This window comes from Hypomesus nipponensis, chromosome 17, assembly GCF_054491055.1.
Source record: "Hypomesus nipponensis isolate SF chromosome 17, ASM5449105v1, whole genome shotgun sequence".
In the NCBI taxonomy this organism is placed as follows: domain Eukaryota; kingdom Metazoa; phylum Chordata; class Actinopteri; order Osmeriformes; family Osmeridae; genus Hypomesus; species Hypomesus nipponensis.
This window is the reverse complement of record NC_140377.1, coordinates 17,110,931-17,134,954: the sequence shown is the minus strand read 5'-3', so window position 1 is coordinate 17,134,954 and position 24,024 is coordinate 17,110,931. Positions and strand designations below refer to the sequence as shown.

Below are 24,024 nucleotides of genomic sequence, written 5' to 3'. Positions count from 1 at the left end.
AAGGTCACGGAACTTCCCGAGTCCAGCAGGGCCTCCGCGTCCTGGATCCCAATCCTGACGGGCAGTTTAGGGGCCTTTAGGCCTTCATGGGCCCAGCAGGTGATGAGGTAGCTGCCAGTCTTTCGGGGGGGGTCCCCGGACCCCGCTGTGGGCATTGGTTCATCCTGGACGGGACAACCCCAAGCTAAATGACCCTCTTGTCCACAGGTAAAACATCTCCGGCGGTCGGGATTCACCAGAGGCCGACGCCGTGGGGGTGACCTGGGTTGCCCCACGTGGGTCGTGGGGTTGTTGATTGTTGATTTGGCGCTTCCACTTCCCCCTTCTTTGGCCTCATCTTGTCTCCCCTGGGGTCAGAACGGCTTGGTCGTGGGTTCTCCATCCGGCTGCTTTGCAGAAGCTCCACTGTAACCTGGTGGTTTTCCAACAGCGCGACCAGTTCATCCACGGTCTGAGGGCTGCTGTGAGAGGCATGTCGTTTAGCGTCTGTGGGGAGAGCTCTCATGTACCTGTCCATCACAATCCAGTCAATAGCAGAGGGTCCATCCCCGGTGGTTAGCCAGCCGCGGGTCAGGCGCACCAGCGTAGCAACCTGGGGCCGTACTGGCGCGGCACCATCATAGATCCAGGTATGGAAACGTTGTGCCCTTGTCTGGAGATTATGGCCATAATGAGCTAGAATGGCTGCCTTCAATGCATCGTAATTCTTCGCATTTGGTGTTGAAAGGTCCCGACAGGCTTTTTGAGCTTCACCTGTTAAGAAAGGGGCTAGGATTCCTGCCCACTCGGATTTGGGCCATCGTTCTCTCTCCGCTGTCCTCTCGAACACTTCGAGATAAGCCTCGATGTCATCCTCACTACTTTGTTTGGTCAGCACTTTACCGGGCTCTGTAGGCTTCTCGGGCTTCATCAAATGTTGGCCCAGAACCGCCATAGCATCTTGCAAGGCCACCAGGCTTTGGGCCTGCTGGGTTTGGGTTTGGACCAGCTGGGCTAATGCACTCTCCATAGCACCGCCGGGGACTCACTTCTCTACCTATTTTATGGTGTATCGGCAGCGACGGAACAGCAATACCCGCATTCTCCACCAAGATGTGGCAACCCAGGGGACTTGGAGGCCCGATACACCATACAATAGGACTCAGACACCGGAGGTTAACATAAATTGTTCTTTACTATAAGATTGCAGGGTAAGGGTAGTGGGACAAACTGTAAATTAGAGGTCTTCCCGTCCGGGGTCTGTAATCCTTCAAGGAGTGGGGTTCTGGGGGGCCAAAGCAGAGGGAAAGGTTAGCGGGTTGGGCAACGCTCCTCCAGGGTTGTCTTTCTGGTTCTCTCCCCCCCTGGACTTGGGCTGGCTCCCCTTTAAGCCCTCGCCTAATTGCCTGATGGGCTCCAGGTGTGTCCAGTGCCAGGTGCCCAGTGGCTGCAGCACCTCGACTGGCAGGTAGACGCCCTCTATCACGTCGCCCAATCGTAGTTGAGGGACCCACCCACGAGGCTGGATTGGCCGGCCTGACTCCCCTGGTTTGCTACAGCACACGTTAGCATTGCTAATAACTGTTAGCACAACATCATACTGTCCTTATAGCTTGCGGTTGCAATGAGCATACGTTCGGAAAAGCACCTCTTTCCAGGTTCAGCTTCCTAGCAAATCCTGCTTGAAATTGTCCAAGGTTGTCAAAACTGTCTTGGGTGAAATGTTCAGAGCAAATGAATGATTGAGTGTCGAACTTCGCTGGGATCTTCTCATAGACAACAGCCGCCATGCCTGTCGAATGTTTGGCTCCTTGGGAAGACTGTGAGTGTTAGCCTTGCCTGTACAGCCTGGAACACAGCATTTACGACCGTGGTCCATTTTCAATAGCTTTGTTATAATTCAAAACGTTCTTCTTTGTAATACCTTATAAGTAGCCTACACAGAGCAGCGCGCAGCTAAACTAGTATCGGAGATAAACGCTGCCTCGGGCTGGTCTGGATCTACATTTTGGGGCGTGACAAAGAGACAGACCAAAGCCAAAAAGGGCGGTCCCCCGTCATACGTCACACCGGTGGCTTTGTTGAAAAGCTAGCGTTTTACAGCCAAATTTTTTCTTTTTGAGATTTGCATAGGAAAGAGGTGTCAATGGACTTTGATATTCACTGTATGTTCATTTTACCCACGAACTGTCATTATTCAACTATGACAAGGTCAAATCGGTTTTGCAATCAATCGCCCCTTTAAAGGAGTAGCATCGCACATATGTGATCGTTCGCAAGCAGGGCCCCACAGCATAGCGTTGCACATGTGTGATACTGAACATTCCAACCAACTATTCTCTGATGGGCAAAAACTATATGACAAAAGCTTTAGCATGGCTTCAAAATATACAATTAGTAGGCTAACAAGTAACACTAGCAAGTAGTAGCATTGGTACGAGTATTATGTTGGGTTGCTAGGTAAAGGAAGCTAATTAAAGCTACATAGCTTCCGTTTTGGAAAAATAACTCACTGGTGAAAGCGTCGGAAACATTTAGTACTCATCTAAAGGTTAAAACAAATAAACTTATCCAAAAACAGATGTCATGTACAAATTGGAAGAATTAGTGACATGATACATTTACAGACGCCATTGTGCATGCCATGACCGACTGTGAACGTGATCAGCCACGCGCTAGCTCCAGAGTCTTTGAAAATTCAGGGCTAAATAAACTATTTTGGGACAAGGATTTCTAACAGTTCTGAACGTTTATTTTGACTAATTCTTTTGTGGGTGATTTGTGAGACGCTAAACTTTGATAACATGTATGCATTTTCAGTATTTCAACATAACTTTCTGGAGGGTTTAACCTAGCTAGCGAAATCCTAACGTAAACAATGTGAATATGATAGCACATAAACAGGCTAAATAGCCTAAATTTCAAACCTATATGCCCCATTCAATTTCTGAAAATATGTTTATATATTTAGAACAATTTCTGTAAAGAAACTCACCTTTCAAGTAATTTATTACCAGGTAAATTCCAAAACGTAAAAGACGGTGGGACCCCTGCAAAATCTGTTGAGGAACCCCAGTTTCAGCCATGCTTTGAAATGGGCATGCGCAAAGTTGTTGCTCAGGAGCGGACTGAGGGGCAGGTTTGCTAAGGAAGAATTGTAATATTCTGTGATGACTTGTCTTTGGAAATGAAACTCTTAGGAGTCGCTTACCTTTTGGTCACATTTAACAATTTTGTATTACAAAATTATTGGAGCACAAATTTGCATTGTGTGTCATACAGCTTTGGTGTGCCATACAAAGAATGTTTGCTTAATCATGTCACACATTACACATCGATTGCTTTTGTACATGTTTATAGTAAAGAATGAAAGACTAAATTATATTCCAAATTCAGTCTTTTATTTATTAAAGCTATGTTTCTGCATATGAGAAAATTGATGACCAATAACATGCTGGGGCTGAGCTGCACATGATGCATTGTCTACATTTATACGTGCAACATTTAATATTGTGTGTAATTGAAATTCATGTACACTATGGCTACATTACAAAAGTGTAAGAACTGAGAGCAGTCCAGTGTGATCTCTCCATCTCTGGATAAACCACTATATTGCACTCGAGATCCGTTGTCCTGCGACCAAAGAGCCACTTAACGGCAACTTAGCCAATGGTACCAAAATTAATGTATTCAGCCGACCAAGGTACAACATTGTGGCAAAGTTGTCCACGGGACAAAAAATAACGTAAACAGCCGACCAAGGTACAAGGTCGCGGCAATGTTGTCCATGGGACCAAAAAATAACGTAATCAGCCGACCAAGGGGCAATGTCGCGGCAACGTTGTCCATGCGACCAACTGGCAACATTCCCTTTATAACGTTGCTACGACGTTGACACAACGAAGCCAGAAGGTAACGTCACGGGTTAATATTACGTACAATGTTAAAGGTAACAATGTTTGACTGACAGTACTGCACCAGCGGAGTGCCAACGGTGTAGCCGGGCAGAAACAATGCAGCGGGTTCATACAGAGGTACATTTATTAATACAACTGCAAAAAGGTATCGGCAAGAAGCAACAAGTGAACAAATAACAATGACTAATAGACAAGGGACGTACCAGTACATAAAGACACGGAGAAGGGACTATGAGCGATTCCCAGTGAGACAAACAAAGTGCACTACACTAAGGACCGAAACGGCCCTGTTGGAAAACCACTAACTAACCTAGTATTTCCTAACCTAACTACACTAAACTCTAAGTTACAAAAGGTGCAGGTGGAACCGCTCCTAAACTGCAGTGCATAACATCGGTATCTACGTGTTGAGGAGTATACCCATGGGTCTCTACACTATCTCCCTTTTCCTCTTACATATCTGGACAAATAAACAGCCGCCCAGCGCACTCGCCCCTCCCCCTCATACGCCAACCAGAACACGCTTTATCGATGACGCCAGTGTCTAATTAGGCCCGATTAGACACAGCCGCCTCAGGTCCGGATCTTGACGTTGGGGCGCGCACTCCGACGTCATCATCAGCACCGTCACAGGAACACCTACAGACAAGACACAAACAAAACACACACACCCTACAGGCAGGAGTGGGAGCCGTAACTGAGCACTTACTGGCAACGTTGCCGCAACGTCATGTGTTAGCTGGGTAACAGCAATATCTCTTTAAATGATATTACACACAATTATCCTTTTCTTTATCTGTTTCCACTTAAAACATTACAACTAAACAAAAGTATTCCTCCTTAAATCAGTTTAAATGCAAAAACGTTCTCAAAACATATTAACCCACTGTGGTACCACACACACACACACACACCCGTTGCAGGCCTTACGGTGCGTTCACACTGCAGACTTTTTTACCGCTTAGCACCGCCGGCCTTCCCACGGTGCACCACGCTCGGGGGCGTGCCAGACAGATTCATTCAGAGCTGTAGTTCTCTTAAATCACTGTTGTAGTTCTATAATGTCATGGCAAATGTGCAGACAAAATACAACTTTTACACACATTAAGCAAGAATCCGACACGCTTTCTAGATCTGACATGATCTTATCTTCAGCACACAATAGGTTATCTTTTTCCACACTTTTTTTAGGCCGAGTGAAAGATTAAATGCCACCTGCACTCTATGTAACAGGTCTTTTTCCGGCTGGAAAAAAAGATGCATCAGACATTAACGTTGACATGTGTAACCTTTTATTATATTACTCGAAATCTGTGCAAATCATTCGCTAGATTATGACTTGCCTCTACACATTCACTGTATGGATAGCGAGTGGCTGCCAGCCAGCATTTCAGCGTTGAATGTCAGTCGTGTGCCGGGTGAGCTAGCTAGACTACGCAGCTAGCACAGAAGAAAGTTATGTAATGTGAAGAAACTGAATTAAAGTACAAAATACAACACACGTTTACGTGTGTTGTATTTTGTGTTTACGTCTCTGTAATCTAACATAGACATATCATACAATACTGGGTATGAAGACACAAACGATGAGTTGCTCTTCCATCTTGAAAATTGTCAAACCTAGAAATGTTTACCATTACCAACAGTTGCTACGTTACAAGAAACAAGAAACCAACCCGATTGGCCATCGCTGGCGTTTTCACGCTCCTCATTTACATAAAGTTCAGAAAATCCAACTTTCGCTGCCCCGCTCGCCTTCCCACAATGCCCTATGCGAGCTTCGCCGCCCCGCTCACCTTCCCACAATGCCCTACGCGGGCGTCAACGCCTGGTTTCATTGAAAATGAATGGGAAGCCGACGCCCCGCTCTGCCCGCCCCGCTGCAGTGTGAACGCACCGTTATGGTAGCTTGTGTACGATGCTTCCAAAGGACGTTTTTCTTCAGTGAAGCATATTGACAGAAAACCAACTTACAGTCAGTTGTTCGTCCAAGAAACACAGCTCCAACATGAAAACCAGTCACGAGATACGGCAAAGTCTTCTTCAGCAGGAAACACACCGTCGACCTCTCCGATCGGAAATCGGGTCCTCTGAATTAGCAACTCTCCGCCATTAACGCTAGCTGTTAGCCAGCCATACTAGCACAATGTTTGCTCTAAACACTGCGGTTAGACAAGAAAAGTGCCGTAGTGTACCCTTCTTCAGCTTTGGCAATCCACTTAGATCTTTTCCAAGCTAACTATTCTCGTGTCTCTCGATGTTTCTCTACCTCTTACTTATTTTCTCTTCTCCATGTGGCGAATCTTTCTCTTCCTCGTCCGTTTAACGTTCTTTTATCAAAAATCACCAACCCCTCCCTCACACATTCACTTCCTCACTCACCACCACTCACCACAGATGACTTTGACTGACAACAACATTGACCAATAGTATAACACACTTATAATAAAGGACAATACGTATTAATATTGTTCCGTTTACACAACTGTTAATGCTCCAAACTATTTAGAACAATTTATACTACTCCTAGCTTCTAACGTCTTGCAAAACTTAGTTTAATTTAGCACTAAAATGTTTAAATCTCAGTTAACCCTTTTTGTTTCTCTTTTAAACTAAATGACTAAGTTAAAGTGCATTAGCCTACTACAATTTTGTTTCCTAGACATATTTTTTGTAGGATTTTTGTAGAATGTAGAAACTAAACAGTTTAAATCCCTTAGATTTACACCAGGGCTACACACTTTTAAGCAAAGCATGGGCCTGCCCAAAGCAATAAAGTGAGAGATTCCCCCTCCATAGACAGTTGGTGACAGAGAGGTGAATACCATAAGCTAAAATATTGCTTTACACATCTTCTAGTCATAAACCGATACTCTGAACAAATCACAAGCTCATATGAAGACCCTTGACAATGTTTAGTACACAAATATGAGAAATTGTTGAATGTAAGAAGAAAACTACATTTATTGTGAATATTTGAAATATGTATTCTTGGCTAATTGCCAGGGCCCCTTCATATGCCAAATTCTCAACGATACAAACAGGCCCCTGACACACACACGAGCTTGGGGCAACACATCCCAAGCCTTCTGGCAAGGCTGCCCAAACAACCATAACACAGTACATATGGTGTACAAAACTGCAGTCAGATTTGGTGAGATTGCTAGCTTGCATGTTATCTTTATATATACATTGTTAGCTAGATAATCACATTGTGGCGTAGTTACTCGTTACCAGTTACTTCTGAAAATTGTAACTAGATTACTTTACTAGTTACTACATTTGAAAAGTAACTTCAATACTTGTTACTTTACTTTCAAATTTTTTAAGCAAATGTCCAAATTTACCGCAAAGATACATGGACACACATTATTTCATCACTTTATTTTTCAATTTTCAATAAAGGGCATCTCTTCCGTATACCCCACTACAGCGCGCGCCCTGCTAATGCATGTAAATTATGTGCCTAATGTGATGCTAGTTAGGGACTTCCACGCGAGCGCGCGTAGCGTGCAATCAAATTTCTTTGGCTGATATGAGCAACAACAAAAAAAGTCCAATTGGTAAAACATTGTCGGTAACACTTTAGATGAGCTCACCAAATTCATAATTTATTGACCAATTTTTTACTTATAAGTTAACGGTTTGTTCAACATTAGTTATTTGTTGTTCATACAAAATGTATCATTAGTAAAGCATTAGTAAAGCTAAACCCTAACCAAAACTTAAACCCTAAACCCTAGCCCTAAACCCGAACCCTAACTGTGTGAACAAATGCTTTAATAATGATACATTTTGTATAAACAATAAATAACTAATGGTGAACAAACCGTTAACTAATAGGTAACAAATTGGTTAATAAATTATGAATTTGGTGAGCTCATCTAAAGTGTTACCACATTGTCTAGTCCTTGAAATCCTTGGCTTTTCCTAGTGGGTATACGGTGTATACCTGCGTATCACGTAGACTACACCTTGTTCAGTAAGAGTCATGTGTTTAAGTTACATCATTATTTTCTGTACAAAGTAATATTATTACTTATTATATAAATTTTACTATTACTTTTAACAGTAGCGAGTTTGACTTTGTAAAAAATGTGCAAGAACATAGGCTACAGATGCAAAAAGGTGTTTCTTTAAAGAAGAATGTTTATTTCCAACAATCTTAAATATCAAAATGGCTTATAAATTCAAAAATAATAATATATTTGTGTGAATGCTACACATTTTGCACATCATTGGAAAGCTACGATTCTTGTGCTTCCATTGAAATATACCATTTCAAGATCAAGTCGCAACAGCAAGTACAGTCAACGCCTTTGTCCAGTGACCTACAGAGGGTTTTCACCGACGTCACGTTCTGGGAGGTGACCCGGATGCGCGGAGTACAATGGAGTATTGAATTTTGGATACTTTAAGTGAATGTAGCCATGTCCAGACAACCGAAAAGCTCATCAAATCGCGTCCAAGATGCAAAGGCATATAGGGAAGGACTTGGACCACAAGAAAATGCGCAATATTTCGAGAAATTACGATTTATTGGCGGTGCAGATCCCTATGAGTTAGCTCCCTCTTGGATCCGTGACGACCCAGTGATTCTTCCTTCAGTTGCATATTCCAATATAGTCAACTACCTGGTTTTCTCGCTGAGCCCATACACAGCGGAAGAACTTAAATCCTACAAAGGTTTGGAGGCCTATAACCAGATGGTGTGTGGATGGGTGAGGGAGACGCAGTACAAAGTTATCAACGACCGTTGTGTTGTGAAGGCCAAAGTAAGTAATGCAATAACGTCTTTAAACAACCTAACTTTAACTGTATGATATCATTGCGATACTCAAGGTGTAGCCAAGTGACTCTCAATCGTGTTTTTTCCCTGGTAGAAATTGGTTGAGCATTGCCAACCACAAGCGCCTCCTTTATTTTGATAATCTCTGACATTCCTCTCCCTGGTTTTTAATAACTTTTGGAAGTCGGTAATATTGCAAAAAAAAATCTTGATCTGTCCTATTGGTACAACCTGAAACACGGCAATAATTAATCATTTTCCTTGACGACGTTCGGTATACTTCAGTGCCCGTGCTTTGTTGTGATGCGGAGTGCCTCCAATATGGCGAGTTCCAGTCTGATGACGCGCCGTGAAAACCCTCTATAAACAAAGCCAAAGCAAAAAGTTGTACTCACCCTAAAAGGTTCAGATTGGTCCAGGTATGCAAACAACCCATCAAAACCTGATCTGCTTACATTCCCAAAGGTCCAAAGTATCTAACTATGTTGAGTAGTTGTCCAAACAATGAATTATATCCACACATAGCCACGATCTTTTTGCTTCATTCTGCTTTTGCCAATAATTTTTTTCCAGTCTCTTTCGCACGATTGCTCATAGGATGAGCGATCGGAGAAAGTCAAAATGGCCACTTCACTCTGCCCTTTCGATTGACACCTTGTTTGACCCAATAGGAGCTTCCATGCCCCAGTGACAGCCTTCTAAAGCCAACTAGGTCTGTGCTTGCTGGCCCCCCACACGTTCTAAACAAATTTCTCAAACTGGCTTTGAAATGACCTTGTTAGCCTTGTAGCTAAAGAAAGGCTGCAAATACTAATACCCGACATGATAGGTATCTGTGGAGCCTTAAAAATAAAAGTCCTTGGCTTAAACTGGATAGAGAGAAGCAGTGTTCTTTGTGCGCCAAAATGCCGAATTCAGGCCTCTGTTTTCAAAACAAAATCTAAGGGGACATAGAAACTTTCAATTTCCTTGTGTTCAAGCCTCTATTACTCAACACCAGTAGGATTTACAGGGGTCCTGACAACAGGGGAAATAACTTCTGTGTCAGCTTTCAAAAGACACCATTTACATGCATGTACTCCAAATGGTTCAAGAACAGCTTTCAATTAACTTTTGGTATGCTGTTTAGGCGTTTTCAGGCAAATTTAACAGGATTTTTAAAAGGTTAAGTAATAAAATGATGTAACCCGTTATATTACATAACTTGTTACCCCAAACACCGGCCACTGGTGACTTATACAGTCCGCCATGTACAGTGAAAATTAAAAACCATGGTTTTGATGGGTTGTAACTCAGTACAAAATGGTGGCATCTCTACCTTTGTGCAATCTATTGGAGGTTGTCAAAAACACACCAGAACTTCGCCTCTCGTCTTATATACTGTTGCTATGGCTAGGGATAAGCAATCTTTAAGGTCTTATACAATTTGAAAACATTTGACAGGACAACCAAATAAGGGGAAAATTAAGTTTTGTTTATTTTTTATTTATTTTCAAAATGTACAACAAATGCTCTATTTGCAATGAACCTGAACAACAACTCTGTACCAGCCCATACACCCATCCCTCTGCTGTTCCATCGACAAACATACTTATATATACCCATTTATTAGACTATTCATCTTTATTGTTGCCCTAACACTTTTTCCTTTCAAGAGTTCACAATTGTAAGGGGATGAAAATTGACGAATTGACACCACTGAGATGAAATCCTGAAACAGCATGTAGGCAGAGATATTCTCTTTCTCACTCTCCCGTCTTCAGGGATCACAGCTGAAAACTAATATATACAGAATATTCTGTAGTAAATTTGCGTTTAGATAATACATTTACTAACCAATTTATAAAACGGGTACATAAATACTCAGCAGTCAAAAACGTAGGCTGGCCTGTACAGTAACATAATACTCTCTTCCACTCTCAGTAAAATAACTGGACTGAAAATGCCTGATACAGACAATATAGTGGATACAATATATATATATATATATATATATATATATATATATATATATATATATATATATATATATATATATATATATATATATATATATATATATATATATATATATATATATATATATATATATATATATATATATATATATATATATATATATATATATATATATATATATATATAGTATCCACTATATTATATCCACTGGATATCTCCACTTGTTTTGGCGGGTGCAAGTCTAAACAAACATGGAACCCTGGTGGTCAACCCACAAAGTTGTTGTAAGGCTGGTTTCTAGGAAAAGAGGACAACTCCTAAACACAATCTAATGGTACAATGACTTCACACATTTAGCTGAACTGCAGAGGGTGTGTTTGGAGACATTGTTTGGTCGTCTACAAATACATCTAAACATCTAAATTAGGGAGGGCTGAGACCTAAAAAGGAATGCTGGGAAAGGCAGTACTTTAGATTTTTTCATAATTTTAATGACAGCAATCATGGCACACACCTCATTCTTTTAACCCTGACTTTTTCACTGAAGACCTTTTATGACCAGAGCTTAATCCTCCATCTTAAATGTACCTGTCACCTACAGAGTAAGCTAATCAGAAATAATATTGTACCTCTAAAAAATCCATTGTCTGGGACCTTGAGGAAAATGGTTGAATTAAACAAGAGTTGGGAAAGGCTTGTGTGATAAGCAATGGTACTACATTTTGTGTGCACATAACCAGGATTTAAATACCATAATAATAACGTTTGATGAATGTAAGAGGTTCTATAATAACATGATTTGGAGTTGTATACTGTTGACGTATCTTTGCTCTTAATCCACCGTGTCAAAACTGGCAATAACTTTAATTACAGAGACAAAGTTGTTGCGCAACATGGATATTACAATTGCAGTAGTAGTAGTAGTCCACATCCATTTCCAATTTCTAGAACATGTGGCAAATGTATTTTTATTACTTTACAGTTTAAGAGCTAATGCTTCTATGCACATTTATTAAGTACAAGGTAGGTCAAGTATTGGACAGTGAACATATTCTACAAGTCAAAAATCAAACAAGTATTTTATATATGTATAATTTTTACAAATGGGTTAAACAAAGGTTTTATAATGTATATAAAAACGCTGAATGTACATTATTCCCATGCATTGAATTGTAATGTCTGATGTATGCATATGTACATCATGTCTATACTCAGAAACAGCTGGCCAGGAATGTGTCAAAGGTGAAAAAACTAAGCAAGCATTCAGCATTGTGCACTTTCAGATTGTTTGTGTGGAATTAATCCACTTGCCTCACTCAAAAGGACTCCCATGGCAGCATCCCTTTTAAAGGGCAGTGGTGAAGTTGAGTCAGTCAGGACACTTAATGGCAGTGTTGCATTTGTTGTATGTCAGAATTCTATAAAAGAAAATGTAACTCTTACACCTCTATTGACCATTTCATTTGAACAATTATTTTATATTGAAAGAGCTATTTACATAATTACATTGCTTCTTAAAGCACACTAGTCAGCTCTGTCGCTCAACATAAGTCTAATTCACTTTGAGTGAGCAATGCTCCTTGCCGTTTAGGTGTTAAATGTAAACACATTTTTACCTTAGTTGGACAACAAAAAAACAAAAATTATAAAATAAAATACATTTAAAAAAACACCTCCACATCCACCCCATTTGGCCTATGTACTCGTAAAAGGCTGTAACTCCTACCAAGCCATGCAGAATTGAATTGTACAAAGGGTAGGTTTTGAGTGTCAACTAGAAAAATCATAATACTCAGTGGTCTCTATTCTCTTCTAAGCAGCTAGTTTGTCCTAATATTGCCATGTCTGGCATATATTTAGAGATTGTAGTTCTTCATCTAATACCTAGCCCCAATGAGTGGAAGAGGTCATCTCATTCCAACAAAAAAGGAGAACATGGTTTGATGTACTCAGCAGCCTTTTTGTAGGCAGTGTGTAAACCTTACGACAGACAAAGGTTTACCTGGAAGAACTGTTTACTTGGCAGGTCTGGCAGCGTGGGTCAAGTGTGCTAATTGACAGCCCCTTAGCTTGAGTATTGAAAAGACGGTTCTATCTTGTCAGAGGCCTATAAACGAACTCCCTCCCTTCAATGGGTGGATCCATCAAAGCTCCCACTCTGGAAGTAGTACGGACAGATGGCTTCCCACCTTCCCCATCACTTTGAGGTGTAAGAGAACATGAGACGTGGGGCTCCTCTCTCCCCACTTAGCTTTTAAGAGTAGGAGAGATGGGAGCCATTGGAGATGTGTGAGGTGACTGAGGTGCTCCGACTGAGGCCTCCATCGCTTCCTCCTGCACCACCTGGCCCCCCAGAGGCTGTTCTCCTCAATGGCTGGGGGCTGTTTCTCAGAGCCATCAGGCTGGGGCCCCTTACCACCAGGCCCACACTTCCATAGCCCCCCTGGGAGGAAGAGGAGGAGGAGGAGGAAAGCGGAGATGAGGAGGAAAGGGCAATGGAGGTGGAGGAGGCAGGAGGTGGAGGAGGCGGAGGCAGGAGGGCCAGAGACTGTGCAGAGGCATGCGAGGACAGGTGGTGGCCTTGGGAATGGTGGGCATAGTGCCCCCCACCCCCTCCTCCACCCCACTCTCTCCCCCTGTCCCGCTCCCTCTCGTGGTTGTCACGGTACAGGTGGGGTGTGCTCTGGTGGTGATAGTTCTGGGGTAGATATTTTTGCTGCTGCTGGTGGTAGGGATGTGAAGAGGAGACCAATGAAGAGGAGGCTGATGTGTGGCCCCTGCCACTTATATTCATCTCGCTATCTCTTCCCAGTCTGTGGGAGGATGTTATTGACTCTGCCCTGCTGAATTCACTGCTGCTGCTCCCCCCACTGCAGCTGTTCTGGCTGCGCCAGGATGGCGCCACAGAGTTCTGCACACCATGGCTCCAGTGGCTGCCCGATCGGGGAACGGGCCTTGATGGCCAACCCCCAGGGCCTGAGGAGGGGTTAGGATAGCCCTGGTTGAAAGCCTCAGCAGGGATGCCAGTCAGAGCCATATTGCTAAAGCCAAGACGCATGCTTTCAGAGTCAAAGGCTTCGATTTCGTGTGCCTGACGCTCCAGTAGAGTACGGATGCGGTCTGAGCGCTCATTCTGTATCGACAGCATCTCTTCCTCTATCTGTAGAATTGAAGGCAGATATTAAGTTAGTTAAGGTTAGGGTTGACAGTTGGTCAAGGTTATGTGGCAGAGAACATGACACCAGACACAGAGCCGACATCCTGTTCACACCTCCATGGGCTCACAATATGTAAATCAACAGTAATTGACCTTTTGTCTTCTCTGAAAGGAAGGGGGGAGGAGGGGGGGGTTACACTACACTACCCCTTCTAGCCCAGACAAATGTCAAAAGATGTTCCATGGGATGCTCCACAAATCAGAGATGCTCCGCCAAACCAGCATTTCAAAAAAGCGTCTGCTAAATGAATAAATGTAAATTTAACTAGTTAAGGAGTAGCGTCGCACACATGTGATCGTTCGAATGCGGGTTTCACAGCGTAACGCCGCACATATGCGATTTTGAACATTCAAACTGAATATTTTTTAAAAGACAAAAATGACAAACGCTATAGTTAGGCTTCAAAATGTATTAATGAGGAGGCTAACAAGTAACACTAGCAGGTAGTAACAGTGCTACAAGTATTATACTAGGTAGCTAGGTAACTAGGTAATGGAAGCCAACTAAAGCTAACTAGCTTACGTTTTGGAAAAATAACACGCTGTGGGGACCGTCGGAAATATTTAGAACTCACGCATCTAAAGGTTAATACTAGAAGCACTGAGCATGGGTCATTTGACCCCAATGAATTCTTGACTTTATCACCAAGTATTTTTCAAAATGATGTTGGGTACCCCAAAACATATTTGTGAATTGCCAATTCACAAACAAGTTTATCCAAACAAAACATTCTTAATGATCTGTCAAGTGAATTTTTTAAATAGTCTTAATCAGCCTCTGTCTCCTCTGATGGGGAACAAAGACAATGGGATTAGGGATGCAACATATCTGCGGCCATATCGGTAACGGGCGATAAATGTAATTTTGTGTTATTGTTATCGGTCAGATAAGAAAATGTGGTTGATAAATTAAATCAGATAAATTATGGATTATTTTCACCAAATTATGTATTATTTGTTCAATTTGGACAAAGCCCAACCTGTTTCATTGACTAATTAACTCAAATCAACAACAAAGCCCATAAACGCTGCTCCTGAGGATTAAGGCCGAATCCCAATACTCTGTCGTACCCCTACCCCTTAGTTTTGCACGTTCGTGTGACAGTAAGTGGTGTCCCAATACTCTTTTTGATCGAGGGGTAAGGCTAAGACGAAGGGGTATACACCCCTTAAAACCAAGTGTTTTCGGGAGCTTACTTGAAACCGAGGCGTATGTGAATACTGCGCAAGCTGCAACAATGGCATCCAGATCAGTCCCATAAATGTAATATTTTCGTCTTAAATAATTGATAAAAAGTCTTGTTTTGTCCTCTACACAGTCCATGTGTGAAGAGGAAAAGGGGTAGTGCTAAAAGCTCCAGAAGATCTTCAACACTCTTACTACCTCAAAGTGGACAATATGAGGAAACCATGGTGTAAGAAAATGTTTTTTTTTCTCTACCTTAGGGTTCAGGAAGTGGTGTGTGCTGCACTGGGCAGAAGGCAGAAATGTGTCGCCTCAGCAGAAAGATTAAAGAGAGCATTGTTCGAAGTGAAACTAACATTTATAAGCAATTTTCTGATTTACCTAAACTACCTTCCCACTACTGAAGCTCAAAGATGTACCAGGAGCCTGTGTTTCAGTCCATGATTGACCAACACAAAAAATACTCTCGTCGCTATGTATAGAATATGACGGTTTTCATCCAGACAGGTGTTTACACTAGAATTCAAACACCAGAATATGGGACTAAACCATCTACAAGACCACCACCTAAAAAAAGTAGAGGCACAACAGGCAAAGGCAGACGACAAGTTAACTGCTAGTCAGAACAACAAACATTTGGTTTAACATTATGCATGGGTCGACAAGCACATCACCTTTGACCAAACCTAAAAGGTTCAGCACTGTACTACAAAACCAAACTTGCAGTCCACAACTATACCATCTATAACAGGGGTCACTAAATGGCGGACCGCGGTCCGAGTCTGGACCCAGGCGGCTTCCTATCTGGACCCGGACCTTTAGCCGATATATTATTAGCCAATGGAATTCATTCATTTTGACGGAATGTTTCCATTTTAACCGGCACATTTTTTATAGCCTTTACGCTATTTATTATGTCTATGCTTTTCCTACTTGATTTGGTTTCTATCTTCTGTGTCCAATCCATAGATCCAATCAGGAGCTGTAATAGCAATCACCATGACAACTCACTCAACGTTGGCTGCAACCTCTGTGGGTCACGCAGGTTGTGTGTGTCATTCGCAACAACGCAGGCTAATTGATTTGCTAACGGTAGCTAGCCTACCTGTTCTTACTTAGCAAAAATAATGGCGTGACAAAACCCAGCAAAAAGTTGATTCCGAAAAATCGCAAATTTCAGACAAAATGGTCTGACAAGAACGCTTTTGTGTTGCCAGTGGGGAGCACAAAACCGATGTGTTTAATCTGCAATGAGACGGTTGCCCTTGTCAAAAGTGGTAGAGCTAACGTGAAACGTCACTAATAGACACTGAACAAAATTACCCCCAGAACTCTGGTCAATGGGAGAAAGATGCCCAGGGGCGCAGGCACTGTGCTTAAACATAAGTCAATTTGGAATGGTAGTCAATGGGAGAGGTAAGGGCCAGAAAAATAAACTATGGTCCGTTCCGGACCCTCGACTGAATGGAAATTTGGTGAGTGGACCTTTTGAGTTTCTAATTGAGGACCCCTGATTTATAACATGGCCAGTCATGATGCTACATGTTATGTGTGGCATGAAGGACAGGGAGGTTTGTCTGCCAGTGGATTTGCATCCTGCCCCACTGACTACTTTACCAAGCACAAAGTACCAGGAGTTCATTCTGTGGAGTAATGGCTGTGGTTATCAAAACAGGAATACTGTGTATTCCAATGCTCTCAAGTTTGCAGTGGAAAACCATAAATTGTTCTCCCAGAAGTTCCGGGAGCAGGGATAGATGGAGATATGGGATATGGGAGATTAGGGAGTCAGATGGCTGAGCGGTGAGGGAGTCGGGCTAGTAATCAGAAGGTTGCCGGATTGATTCCCCACCATGCCAAATGACGTTGTGTCCTTGGGCAAGGCACTTCACCCTACTTGCTTCCTCAGGGGGAATGTCCCTGTACTTACTGTAAGTCGCTCTGGTTAAATGAGTAAAATGTAATGTAAATACTCAGTGTGATTCTGTCCACAGCATCATTGAGAGGCGCCTGAGGGGACAGGACATTTATGTTCTAGCTGAGTATGTTGCCCTGATGACAAAAGTTTTATGACAATGGTTCTCAGTTGCCCCTGCCCGGAAGCGGATCACCGGGGCCCCCCCCCTGGAGCCAGGCCTGGGGGTGGGGCTCGATGGCGAACGCCTGGTGGCCGGGCCTTTTCCCATGGGGCCCGGTCGGGCACAGCCCAAAGAGACAACGTGGGACCCTCTTCCAGTGGGCTCACCATCCGCAGGAGGGGTCATGGGGGTCGGGTGCAGTGTGAGGTGGCCTTGGCGGGGGCCTTGGCGGTCTGACCCTCGGCTGCAGAAGCTAGCTCTAGGGACGTGGAACGTCACCTCGCTGGCGGGAAAGGAGCCTGAGCTGGTGCGCGAGGCCTCCATTGTTGAAGCAGGAGGCCGGAGTTGCGGCCGCAAGGCAGTCGGTGCATTTCGCGGCGGTAACCCTCGAACCCGGTGGTGGACTCCGGAGGTGAGGGATACCGTCAAGCTGAAGAAGGAGGCCTATTGGACTTTATTGGCTGGTAGGACTCCAAAGGCAGCTGATGTGTACCGGCGGAACGCGGCTTCGGCGGTCGCGGAGGCAAAAACCCGGGCATGGGAGGAGTTAGGCGAGACCATGGAGAATGACTTCCAAACGGCTTCAAAAAGGTTCTGGACCACCATCCGGCGACTCAGGAGGGGGAAGCAGTGCTCTGTCAACACTGTATACGGTGGGGATGGTACGCTGACCTCAAGGGGGACGCCCTGGATCGGTGGAAGGAATACTTCGAAGACCTCTTTACTTCGACCAACACGCTTTCGACGTGGAGTCTGGGGACATCGGGGGGGGGCCTTCTATCTCTGGGGCTGAGGTCGCCGAGGTGGTTGAACAGCTCCGCGGTGGCAGGGCCCCTGGGGTGGATGAGGTACACCCGGAGTTCCTTAAGGCTCTGGATGTTGTAGGGCTGTCTTGGTCGACACGACTCTGCAACATCGCGTGGACATCGGGGACAGTGCCTCCAGACCGGGGTGGTGGTTCCCCTCTTTAAAAAGGGAGACCAGAGCGAAGCTCTCTATTTACCAGTCGATTTACGTTCCTACCCCGACCTATGGTCACAAACTATGGGTAGTGACCGAAAGAACGAGATCGCGAATACAAGCAGCCGAAATGAGCTTTCTCTGCAGGGTGTCCGGGCTCTCCCTTAGAGATAGGGTGAGAAGCTCGGTCATCCGGGAGGGGCTCAGAGTAGAACCGCTGCTCCTCCGCGTTGAGAGGAGCCAGCTGGGGTGGCTCGGGCATCTGATCAGGATGCCTCCTGGACGCCTCCCTGGTGAGGTGTTCTGGGCACGTCCCACTGGGAAGATACTCCAAGAAAGACCCAGGACACGCTGGAGGGACTATGTCTCTCGGCTGGCCTGGGAACGCCTCGGGGTCCCCCAGGAAGAGCTAGTGGAAGTGGCCGGGGAGAGAGAAGTCTGGGCCTCCCTGCTTAGGTTGCTGCCCCCGCGACCCGACCCCCGGATAAGCGGTAAATGACGAGACGAGGCTATGTTTACTGTAATGAGCTGTCAATGAGATGTAATGTATAACCTGTTGCAGCGCGTAGAGAACGGAACCTGTAGTAGCATGAAATTCAGGGGTGTTGTGCAAGAGCAAGATGAGGAGATTGCATTGCATTGTCATTACCACATGAATCCAGATTGACTGAATAAATTATAGTCAATAGCAAAAAATGTCCATGCTTGGTAATTCACAGAAGCGAAGCAGTATGTAAATGCTAATTTCAGGTTCAGGTCAGCTAATTGTAATCCATGACAACAAAACCACGCATTCAGAAGAAAAACGTAATGCATTTTCGTAAAAATGATGGACATCATGGTCAGATTGGTAACTTTTGATGTGTTTTGTTAATCTATTATGAAATCTGATTAATATTTTCCTCTTCCTGTAAAATTTACTTTTTGGAGATACAAGATTTTCATCCGACAGCAAAAATACTAAATATATACTTTTCCTTGATTTTAAATTTCAGGATACACTTGGCCAGAAAGAGATATAAAAAATATAAATACAAAATTGAATTTCTTGTATAATTGAAACTGCTATTAGACTTTTTAAATTGGCACTGTACCCCCTCTTGAAATTTCAGCTGAACCAACACTACAGATTGCACATTTTATGTCCTTCTCAGATAAGGCACATTTCTCTGCGTTGGTCACCAAGTGTTTCAGCTTCTCTGAAACGTTTTCATCACATTTAAAGCTGACAGTACATAAAGCAGCAAGTAGCCTAAGCCATGTTTAAAATCCATCACAGCCACATTCCAATTGTGTTTTTGTATAGAATAGTGAAGTTAGATCTGTACCTTAAATTATATAGCCTACAATTAATGTAGTAACATTTTGATAACATGTTTGCTAATCCTAATATATAAAATAATATGGTGTATTTCTTAATCTTGTAGCCAAATGTTAATGTCTGTAAAATTGCAAGCTGAACTAGCCAACAAACGCCATTAAGTTGCCAGGAGCTTAAAACACTATCGATGTTGAACAAAAATCCATCACAGCCACATTCCAATTGTGTTTTTGTATAGAATAGTGAAGTTAGATCTGTACCTTAAATTATATAGCCTACAATTAATGTAGTAACATTTTGATAACATGTTTGCTAATCCTAATATATAAAATAATATGGTGTATTTCTTAATCTTGTAGCCAAATGTTAATGTCTGTAAAATTGCAAGCTGAACTAGCCAACAAACGCCATTAAGTTGCCAGGAGCTTAAAACACTATCGATGTTGAACAAAACGTCCCAACGAGCCATTATAAACATATTGTATTTTAATCTTCGTAGAATTTTGTGAGTGGGCGACCTATTCCTGAGTATCTCAACTCTGTGCTTGCTGTTCAATTGCCTGGCCAGACAAGGCTACTTGAGACCTGTATGCTTTGGGGTTCGATTTTTGTTGTTTCCCCTTCGTTGCCAATTTAAACATTTTGAATATATCCTTCCACTGCATATTGCAGTCCTTTCTGCAATATGTAGTAACTAAGGGGGCGTGGCCCTGGGGAATGGTCAATTGTAAATCACTCTCAGAATGGATTAAACAAAATCAACCAATTTAACTTTTTGAAATAATTTATTAATTCAGGGGTTTCCAGGGGCCTACTACTCCTCTTGCTCAATGTGAGATGGGCTGTCTTTGTCCATGAGGTTTTGTCTTCGCATCAGACCAGCTGGCTAAAAGCAGACTTCCCATATCTCTCAGAAACTTTGTGACATGACGCGACCAAGAAAAAGACATGGCTGCCTCCTAGTAAGACTATGCGGTCCATCTGTGATGCACTCACTCAAATTTCAAGACTTTCGTGACCCAAATCAAAATTCTGATGTGACAGATCAATGGGGAATTGCTTAGTCTCTTTAATGCTGTCATCCTCAACCTTTTTTGTCTTTTTAAATCTAGCTATTTGTATTATCCGTGTCATTCTCTAGCTGTTCTAAAGGCTATCTTCCCGTTTTCCTGACACCTAGATGCGCACACAACTGTTTGTGTTGGCGTTGCAAGCTTTTTTTTTTTACCATGACGGTCGTGGTAGTCGGGAGCTGTACTGTAATTTCACTCGCCAAATTGCAGAGCATCGGACACAATTTAGTCACCAGCCCAAAAATCTACACGCCAATGGCGCTTGGCAGGTGCCAATTTCGAGCCCTGCACACAAACATACCCTCTGCTCTAGAAGAGCTCGGCGGATGGACACCCTCTGCTCCAGGTCCTTGGCCTCCCTCTCATGCTGGGAGTCTGTGTGGATCTTGATCTTGCTCTGGTAGGCGTTTAGCAGCTCCAGCTCCTGCTGTAGTTGCATCCTCAACACTTGGTACTCTGCCTCCTGGGTCTCATCCAGTCGAAGCTGCACAAAGAACCAAAGGCTTGAAGTTAGCAGAGCGTACTATGAATTAAGCTTTCCAATTCTCATCCAAACAACAATTATTAGACATAATTCACATCACTGAGCTATGAGAATAGGCAGATCTGGGGTGCAGTCTTGGGGGGTTTGATTCATCTGATAGCTTTATAGTCTTAACATGTAAAAAGATGGAAGCGTATGTGTATGTATAGAAGTTTTAATCCCTTACATCTCGACAGACTGCCTTAACAGCATTTAATATACAGAGCAGTAGGCCATGCATAAGTGAAGATGACAGTGTTGGCTTAGTTGGATGTAGCAGGTGCACGGTAGGTTCCTTGCCTTACTCACAGCCTGTGTGGACAGCATGTCGTTGATAGAGTGGTCATATTGCTCGGCAAGAATAGCCAGTTTACGAGTTTGCTCCTCTTTCAGCCTCTTCAGCACAGCCTTGTGGTCAGATTTAGGAGTGCTTTCCAGTAAGTGGTTTCTTAGGGCCTTGTACTGCCGGGTTTGTATTTTACACGTATCCTGGAATTGGCGCTTTATTTGAAGTTCTTTGGACTATAAATGGAGGGAGGAGGATAAGACAGGACAGGGAGTGGGAAGATCCTATTTAACCTCTTTTAGATGACCATTTCACTGGTTGCAATCTGCATCCTCAAATTGTCAATTTCTGGTACTCCTTACACAGTCTCCGTCCATAACCCACATAGTATCCTTATTTAACCCTCATCCTTACCTAGCCCTCACAATATACATACCTGACCCTTTTCAGTATCCTAACCTAACCATCACATTATCCTTACCTTGAGACTCTTGGGTTGTTGTCTGACCTCCACTGCATGCTTCTGACGCAACTCCTGCTCCCTGCGCTTGTTGTACTCCATCTGGTTGGTGAGCTCCGTCTGGTGCTGCATGCGAATCAGATCAGCCCTTGTGCGCTGCACTGAGCCCAGTTGTCTGAACTCCACCTCCTGGGTGGACTCGTGGTGCCGGAGGAGCATGGCGCATTCCAGATCCTTCTGGGTCTGCTTTTTGTTCAGGTCCTATTAGAAACCGGGAACAATGCGTATGTGAAATATGTGCAGGGGAAATTTATGTTTAACTAGTGGAGACCCACATAAAAAGCTGAATTAACATAAAAACCATTACATACAATACAATTTCAGTGACATCGAAATGATAGTTACCTCTCTTAGAAGATCCTGCTCCAGGTTGTGTCGAGCCAACAACATCTTTCTCTTGTACTGGCGACACTGCAGCTCGTAGTATTGTCTTTGCCTCCGCAGTAACCCCGCCTCCTCCTCCGCCTGAACCTGCTGCAGACATTCCTTCTGACGGACCAGCCACTCCTGCTTCTCCCTTTTGGGGGTGGACTGGTTCTCATTCAGCTCCTAAAAAAATAGCATATTAACTGCTTAAGTAGTCTTTTAATATATACTCCTCCAGTTTTGCGAACTTGAGGCCATCACAAAAACGTGGTACCATAATGTAAAAAATGTACAGTAAAACAATCATTTACAGTGATTTCAGCATCAAAAAACTGCCTGCCTGTTCATGCAGTTTACAAAAAACCTGAATGTTATTTTTTAGTGCTGTCAAACGATTAAAATATTTAATCGCGATTAATCGCATTAATGTCATAGTTAACTCGCGATTAATCACAATTAATCGCACATTTTTATCTATTCTAAATGTCCCTGATCTGTTTTTGTCCCAATCTTTTTTCAAATTTTAATGCTCTTATCAACATAGAAAAGTGGTTCGGATTGCTTTGAGCTAATATTTTTTTTTATTGAAAACAACATTGCAATCGCCTGGCTTTGACGAGGGGGCAGAGAATTCACATCAGCTGTGTGCTTGGCCATCAAGTGGTATTTCAGACTGGACGTGCTGCGATGATAACTCAGTTTACAACGACAAAACACACAGATCACTGGTCTTGTCAATAGAACCATTTGGCAACTTTTTAAAAGCAAACTTTCCATTCAGAATCTTATTGGCATCCATTTCGGCATCTCGCGCTCGTCATCCACTCAAAACGTAACGTTAGCCTACTACCAGAGAATGTCTAATATCCGTAAACGGGCTCTGCTACTACTCTTTAGCCAGCTCGCAAGCCAAACGAGTGTTTGGCGTGCCTGTTGTTTTGTTTCCGGTCTAGCTAGATCCGGTGTGGTGTTGTAGTTTTTCTAACGTCGGTAGTTGTTGCAACAGCATGTGAAAAAAACTACAAAGTTTGCTAGGCCAAAAAGAGCGTTAATCGCGCAATAAAATAATTGACGCCGTTAATTTGGGTTTGCGTTAACGCCGTTAATAACGCGTTAAACTGACAGCACTATTATTTTTACAAGCTAGCAAGATTTCAATGTAAATGGTCAGAAGTCAATCATTTAGCACTACTTTATCCAAAGCAAAGTACAAATAGTGCATATACATAGTAAAGTAGAAGATCAGGAATTGGAAGTGCCCAATTCCAACAACTTTTGGTGGTAAGTCAAGGAACAGTTTGTATTTTCAAGCTAGCCAATACTGCTAGATAGCATGGATGAATGAATTTTTAATGAAAATTTAACATTTTCAAATGTTCAAAAAGGTTATTTGACATTAAGCCAACATGTAAATGCCTTGAAAGTTTGTACTCCGGTACAGTGTGATCAATGACCATGAAAGGATGCTATAATGTATACCCCCAAATTCTCATTTTCAAATTCTAACATTTACACCAAATGACAATGAAACAACAAATTACAGCAGAAACGTTACACAGATCTAATTTCTCATGAGGAACTCAAATCTCAAGACGCTGTAAAGTTTGCCATGATCTAGTTCTGTAAAGTGAAAATATTTACCCATACTTATTATTGGGGGTCAGATGGCTGCGCGGTTAGGAAATCGGGCTATTAATCAGATGGTTGTCGGTGAGATTTCCGGCTGTGCCAAAATGACGTGTCCTTTGGCAAGGCACTTCACCCTTCTTCCCTCGGAGGGGAATGTCCCTGTACTTACTGTAAGTCGCTCTGGATAACAGTGTCTGCTAAATGACTAAATGTAAAATGAA

At 43.0% G+C, this 24,024-nt stretch overlaps 1 protein-coding gene across 3 annotated transcripts in view; it reads right to left on the bottom strand.

Moving 5' to 3' along the window:
* Positions 1–11,113: 11,113 nt before the first annotated feature.
* taok2a (TAO kinase 2a) overlaps positions 11,114–24,024 on the bottom strand; it is a 67,985-nt gene continuing 55,074 nt past the window's right edge. The window contains exons 16-21 of one of the 3 annotated variants that reach the window (XR_014731698.1): positions 22,154–22,357; positions 21,770–22,009; positions 21,303–21,524; positions 20,781–20,963; positions 12,647–13,804; positions 11,114–12,062 (exon numbers count right to left, since the gene is read on the bottom strand). Coding sequence is in view for 2 of the 3 variants with exons in the window: in XM_084677046.1 (XP_084533172.1) it covers positions 12,899–13,804; positions 20,781–20,963; positions 21,303–21,524; positions 21,770–22,009; positions 22,154–22,357 (1,755 nt within the window). In the remaining variant the exon portion in view is untranslated. Of the gene's footprint in view, positions 13,805–20,780; positions 20,964–21,302; positions 21,525–21,769; positions 22,010–22,153; positions 22,358–24,024 lie in introns of all 3 variants that reach the window. The other 2 variants (XM_084677048.1, XM_084677046.1) reach the window with 2 other exon arrangements.